At 59.6% G+C, this 6,329-nt stretch overlaps 2 protein-coding genes across 2 annotated transcripts; both read right to left on the reverse strand.

The window, feature by feature from the left end:
- Positions 1–214: 214 nt before the first annotated feature.
- On the reverse strand, positions 215–1,762 carry Pnmt (phenylethanolamine N-methyltransferase). The gene is made up of 3 exons (XM_042670675.1): positions 1,594–1,762; positions 773–980; positions 215–662 (listed from the first exon to the last, which is right to left on the reverse strand). The coding sequence occupies exons 1-3, from the start codon at positions 1,760–1,762 to the stop codon at positions 215–217; spliced, it is 825 nt and encodes a 274-aa protein (XP_042526609.1).
- Positions 1,763–3,406: 1,644 nt separating this feature from the next.
- Positions 3,407–5,254, reverse strand: LOC122103357 (titin-cap). The gene is made up of 2 exons (XM_042673932.1): positions 4,483–5,254; positions 3,407–4,206 (listed from the first exon to the last, which is right to left on the reverse strand). The coding sequence occupies exons 1-2, from the start codon at positions 4,590–4,592 to the stop codon at positions 3,813–3,815; spliced, it is 504 nt and encodes a 167-aa protein (XP_042529866.1). The 5' UTR covers positions 4,593–5,254; the 3' UTR covers positions 3,407–3,812.
- Positions 5,255–6,329: the final 1,075 nt, after the last annotated feature.

Raw genomic sequence — 6,329 nt, forward strand, 5'->3', positions numbered from 1 at the left:
GCATACAGAGTGCTACCCTCACGGAGGCTTCTGAACAAAAACAAAGGCGAAAGTGGGTGCTGCCCACCCCTACAGGAGATCTCTGCCCCCTTGTTGCTCTCCAGAACTGCAGATCGTGAACGCTTGGCATCAGGAAAGGATATCTTTATTAGGTGCCACCTCAGGCAACAGGGAAGCAGGTGGGTGAAGGCCACAGGGTATGGGCACACAGTTCTCACACCTCCACCCCCCCTTTCTTCTGGGCCCAAGCAAAGAAGATGCCCTTGACATCATCCACCCCTGTGCGGAGATGGGCAGGCATGATGTAGGTGCGAAGGTCTCGGACCTCATAGCCACTCAGCACCAGGGCCTCCCTCACCTCCTCCTCACACACTGGCACCACAGCCAGCCTGGCCTCCCCGGCCAGGTACCACGACTCTTCCAGGGCCCCAATGAGGAGGAGGTGCCCCCCAGGCCTGAGCAGCGTGGTGATGTGGTGCAAGGCTTGCTGGAAGCTGGCAAGGTCTGGGCTCACCGCCTCCAAGCAGAAGGCAGACACCAGGGCATCAGCAGGCAGGGGTGCCAGGCTCCCATCTCCCAGAGGCTGAGGCTGGTGCACATCAATGGGGAGGACTCGCTTCACTCTGGCTCTCAGCAGACGTTCCTTCTCCTGCCAGGATTCACTGGGGGGTGGAGGGGGACACAAGGCAGGTCTCATCCCCACCCTCAGTCCTCTGCTGTCCCCCACTAGCCACTCCATGGGAAGCCCCCTGCCCTTACCCCCTGCCCTTACCCCTTGCCCTCGATGAGGCAGACATGCTGGCTGTACACACTCCAGTCAAAAGCCATGGGTTCCTCTCGCAGCCAGAGTCCCAGCTCCTGACGGTTGACCTCCAGGAAATCGGTCATGGTGATGTCCTCAAAGTAGCTGCAGGCACTGAGCAGCTGGTATATGGTGGGACCAGAGCCAATGTCTATGAGGGTGTGTCCAGACACCTCACCTGGCAGGGCAAAGGAAGAGGGGTCCTATGTCTGCCCGAGCAGCTGCCCCTGCCTCACACACCCTCTCCTTCCTCCTCTCTGCCCTCTCCTCACCCTTCCCCAGTTCCTCTACCTCCCTCCTCAATGGCCCTCTGAGATTAGACGGAACCAGGCTGTCCCGATGGTCCGTCCTGGAGTGGCTTTGGGAAAGGCTCTTGGACCCTCTGACTCAGGTTCCACGTCTAGAACACTGTGGCTCTGGGAAGGGCTAAATGGGGAGATCTGGAAACACCTGGCCTTCCCCCTCACGCTGCTTTCCCCAGTCTCTGCATCTGCTTTCCTCTCAGTCTCCCACTTCACCAGGCAGATCTGAGCATCCTTCCCGCAGTTACACTCCTCTTTGCTTCTTTTTAAAGAGATGGAGTCCTGCCATGTTGCTCAGGATGGCTTGGCTCTCCTCAGCTCCCGCAATCCTCCTGCCTCGGCCTCTGCAGTAGCAGGGATTACAGCTGTGTGCCGCTACGCCCGGCTACCTCTTCCTCTACCTCTTACCTATCTCTGCTTCGGGTCCACCCGCCGGCCCTCCACCCCGCTTTCTGCACAGGTGCCTCCGTTTCCCTGCGCTCAGCTCACCAGTAGAGAAAGTCTGAGCCAGGCAACGCAGCTTCCAAGGCCCGACGCCGTCGGGGCTGCGCAGGTCCCCGCGAGGCGGTGCGTAGTTGTTGCGGAGATAGGCGCGGGGCTCGAAGCGCTGGTAGGCAGAGGCCACTGCCGCCCGGCCGGGGTCCGCGGCGTGACTCATCCTGCAGCCCTGGCCTGCCGTGTGTCCCGCTCCCCCGCCTCGCGGCCCCTTTATCTGCTTCTGGACCCCCGCCCCGACCCCTGGGCTGCGGGGGCGGCGGCTGAGCGATGAGCCGCCCCGGGGGCCGCGCGCCCCGACACCCATCCATCTCCCTTAGTGTCCTGGGAGCAGACACGCCGGAGGTGCGGGGGGGGGGGGGCGCCATGGAACAGCAGGACCCGCCCCACCCTCCCTCCCTCTGCAAGGACTCCAACAGCCCTCACCCTTTCCCTGGGCCCCCACCCCAGCTCCTGATCCTGCGTGCTGCACCCCTCCCCGCTGCTCCCCCTCCTCTCCTTGTCAGCTCCTGGCAGCTATTTACCCCCTTTTGCCCATCACCCCATGCCTTCTCTTCTCCGGGGTCTGAATTAGGCCCAGTCCCCCAAATCCCGTGCCCTCCTAACAGGCCTCCAGACGCCCCCCCCACCTCCCCCCCACTTTCCTCTGGGACACCCTTGTACTAACACCCCAACTCTCCTAGGGCCCTCCTCCAGTGCCTGCCATCCCCACCTCAAAGAACAGTCTGTCCTGGCCTCTTCCATAATTGCCCCGGGGGCCTTGAGTTGGGTTCACCCTCCTCCCTGTCCTGTCGGATGGAAGCAGTGATAGGGGAGGTGAATGGGGCTAATGCACTCACTTAGCAAGCAGAACAGCCTCGCTGGGGGCCCCTTGGGCGCTGAGATGCTTATCTGGGCTGCCCAGGGTAGAAAGTTCCTGATGTTCCTGCCACATTAGAGACACCCAACTCAGGTGACAGCAGAGGGTGCTGAACACACTCTGCCTAGCCATGACTCCTAGGGGTGGTGTGACCACATATTTGGCATTCTCTGAACCCTGTTGTCTCTCAGGTACCAGGCATGAAGGATGCTAATCCCCTCAAATGGGAAGCCATTCTGTCCACAGCATCTCCATGGTCTCTGCCTTGAGTAGGCCACTTGCCTCTGCTAAGATCAGCTTCTGGCCGACTCTGTGGCCCTCCTTGTCCCAAGGGGAAGCTCTCCTTGTTGAGCCAGGCAGCCAGTTGGGACATGAGTCATTGCAGCAGCTGCAGAGGTCACACACAGGAACTTGACCCCATCCCTCTCCGCACTCCCCCCCCCCCCCCCCCCCCCCCCCCCCCCCCCCCGGCCAGAAAGGGTAGAGAACCTGACTCCAGCAACTGACTGATTATGTCTGGATATGTAGCTGAGAGGCCTTGGGGGTCATTGACCCCTACATACCCCAGGTACAGCCAAGGACAGTCCTGATGCCAAGCCCCTTCCTATTCTCCACAAGATACCATTTAAACAAACCCCCGTGCCAGCTGGCCTGCCAGGCACCACCCAGTGCCAGGGGCTGGGCATGAAAGCCAGGAGTGGGGCAACACTCAGGAGATGGGAAGAGGACCAGCCAGCCACCGTTCATTTTACAGCTCTGCTCTGAACCCCACTCCCAAGTATGAGGTGCACCCTCTGGCTCGGCCATATTTAGCTCAGATGCAGGGCTGTTCCCAGAAGTGCATGGAGAGGCACCAATGGGCTGGCCCCACTTTCCCCGCCTCCCCCCCCCCCCCCCCCCCCAGTAACCACAAGGAAAGAGACAGACTGGAACATGGTTGAGCTTTTATTGCAGTACTAACAGAGGGTGCCGGGGCCCTGCCCTGCCTCTGCCCTCTTCACATCCCCCTCCCTCCAGTCTCCAAACTTCCTTCCCAGGCTTCTCTGAAGCTGAAACCTGGACCAAGTCACTGTTCTCAGGGGCCTCTCGCCCTCACTACCATCTTTCAGTCACTTCTGGAGCTGAGGGTGCTCATCTGTGAGGACCCCCAGCTCTTCACCCCTTGTGTCCACCATCTTCGTTCCCCTCCCTTTGGGAACTCAGGGGACCCAGGCATCCTGGCCTCTGGCTCCCACCTTCCATAGCCCCTCAACTCTGGGCAAACTACAAAGCAGCCACGGCCAGCAGCTCCATGGTCCTAGCCAGGATGGGCCCAGCCCAGGGTAGGCACGGTGGAGCCCAAGTCAAGTCCCTCTCAGCCTCTCTGTGCTTCCTGGGACATGGAGCGGGACAGGGTTCGGCGGAGGGCTCCCGGCTTGCTGACAGGGACCACGGGAGGCAGTTGCTTGGTGATCTCAGCCACGTCCTGGCGCTCTGTGCACTGGCCACCCAGAGCTGTCTCTAGCGCCAGCAGCTCCCGCAGCTGGATGGGGGTCTCCTCGCGCTCCTGCTTGGCGACTCCCAACTTGGTTGGGGTGAAGATGGGCAGCGGCAGCACTCGCTGGTAGGGCAGCTGGTACTCTTGCAGCCCACGGCCCAGGATGCCCAGGCGCATCACCAGCCAGGGGGATTGCTGCACCAGGGCCTGGCATTGCCCCTGCCGGTGGTAGGTCTCATGCCGCTGGCTATCCTCCTCATGCAGGGAGCAGCTGGAAGGGGGGGGGGCGGGGGGACAGTGAGCTCCTGAGAGCTGCCGCCCTCCAGGCTCAGGCCAGATAGGGGCTCCTCGGACCCAGCCGCTGTGGGTCTGGTGTTGGGGGGGGAGGGGGGGGGGGCGGAGGCTGACTCCACTCTGCTCTCCTATGTGATCACCCTTCTTGCCCTTATCCACAGAAACTTGGGGGTTTTTGTACTCTAGCCTCAGATGGCTCGGGAGGGTGCTTTTGGGGAAGCAGAGGCAGGGCTCCCATCTGACCCAGACTCACCCCTCCTCCGGCCTTGTGGACAGAGTCAGATCTTTCCATTCAGCCCAGAAGGCCTCCCGGCGCTCCCGGTTCTCCTCTGATACCTGGCAGCTCATTTCCACAGTGGCCATGATCACTCCTTGTTCCCTCTACACCACTCTGCGTCTCCTGGGCCCTTTAAATAGTCCCCTTCTCCCCCTTCTCCAGGGGCTATTTTCAGCCCCTCTGGCGTCAGATGCTATAAGCAGAGCCAAGACTCACTTGTGTAGGGGCTCTGAGTCAGGGCGGGGGCAGGGGGTCCCTGGAGTCTAGCTGCCTTTAGGTCAGAGGTCAGCTTCTCAAGGGATCAGGATGCTCTGGTGGGGGCTTGGGGGCCTCAAAGGAGCAATTCCAGGTGCCTGACACTCGGCAGATACCAACTCACACCAGGCACATGTCCCGCCTCGTGCCACCTTGGCAGTGCCCTCTGCCCCGCCTGTTCCCCCTTGCTCAGGGACGATAGCAGCTTGTAAACAGAGGAGACAGCAGGAACTGATGCCCCTTGATCTGTTCCAGGGCTGCTGATCCCCCCCAGCCCCCACCACCCATCCTGAGCTCAAGGGCACATCCCTAGCTGGGCCCCTGGACAGTGCAACCATGTCCTCAGGCTTGTGTACTGAAGGCCCCACCCCACGCCAGCAAGGAGGAGGGGAGATTAATTCCATAACAGGGACCCTAGGATATGAAGCTCTCCTTCCAGTAGCCAGTGGCCAAAGGTCTCTTAGATGCAGCCAGAGTAGAGAGGGTAGCTATGAGAGACAGTCCTTCAGACACCCAGGTCCTCAAGGGGGAAAACAGGGTGAGATGGGAACCAGACATTCTGAGAGTCGCAGGCAAAAACCTAGCTCTAGCTCCAAGTTTCGCTGTGGAGCTGACCATGGGCCAGCTCGGGGCTTCGTTTTCCCTATTTTTTTTTGGCCATAATGGGCTGACAGAAGAGCTCAGGTGAGTCAACTCCAATGTATTACCTGGGAGGGGACTTTTGTTCAGGGAGAGCAGGAGAAACGATGCTGAGGCCACCCAAGGGAGCAGCACCTGCTTCAAATAGCTAACAAGCAGCATGGTGGGCATTAGGAAGAGGCAGTACTGGGTGATTCCTGATCAGTCTTTTTCTTTTTTTTCTTTGCCAGTCCTGGGGCTTAAACTCCAGACCTGTGTGCTGTCCTTGGGCTTTTTTTTTTTTTCTTCTTCTTCTCAAGGCTAGTGCTCTACCACTCGAGCCACAGTTCCAATTCCACCTTTTTTTCTGATTAACTGGAGATAAGAATCTCAAAGACTTTCCTGTCCTGGCTGACTTTGGACTATGACCTTCAGATCTCAGCCTCCTGAGTCGCCAGGATTACAGGCATGAGCCACCTGTGTCCAGCTTGATTACTGAGCATTCTGCCTCCTCTGGGTGCCTCTCATCTCACAGCTATACATGGTGGGTCCCATGTAGAAGCAAGAACTGGAGGCTCAGAGAGGTGGACTTGCCCAGGGTCACACACCCACCCAGTATTAAGACAGGATTCTTCTGCTTGAGGGTAGCTTTGGAAGCCTACTAGCAGAAGGCAGGCAGAGGAGAGCAGGCCCTTGCTTTTCCTGGATCCCTCTTCTATGAAGGCGGTGGAGACTAAGAGGGTAGTGAGCACAATCCAGAGGTCTATGGGTCTGGTGGGCTGGGGTCTCACAGTTAGATCAATGATCTGGAAGCCCAGTCCCCAACTCCAGGTCTCCTTGGAGTTGAGACAGCCTGCTGTGGCTGTTCCTGGGCAACTCACCTTTCATCCTGGGCTGCAGACCTTAGCCTGTGTTCACCAAGGCCTGTGGCCAGCTGGGCTGGACTACTT

This window comes from Dipodomys spectabilis, unplaced genomic scaffold, assembly GCF_019054845.1.
Source record: "Dipodomys spectabilis isolate Male_0828 unplaced genomic scaffold, ASM1905484v1 ptg000018l, whole genome shotgun sequence".
Lineage (NCBI taxonomy): Eukaryota > Metazoa > Chordata > Mammalia > Rodentia > Heteromyidae > Dipodomys > Dipodomys spectabilis.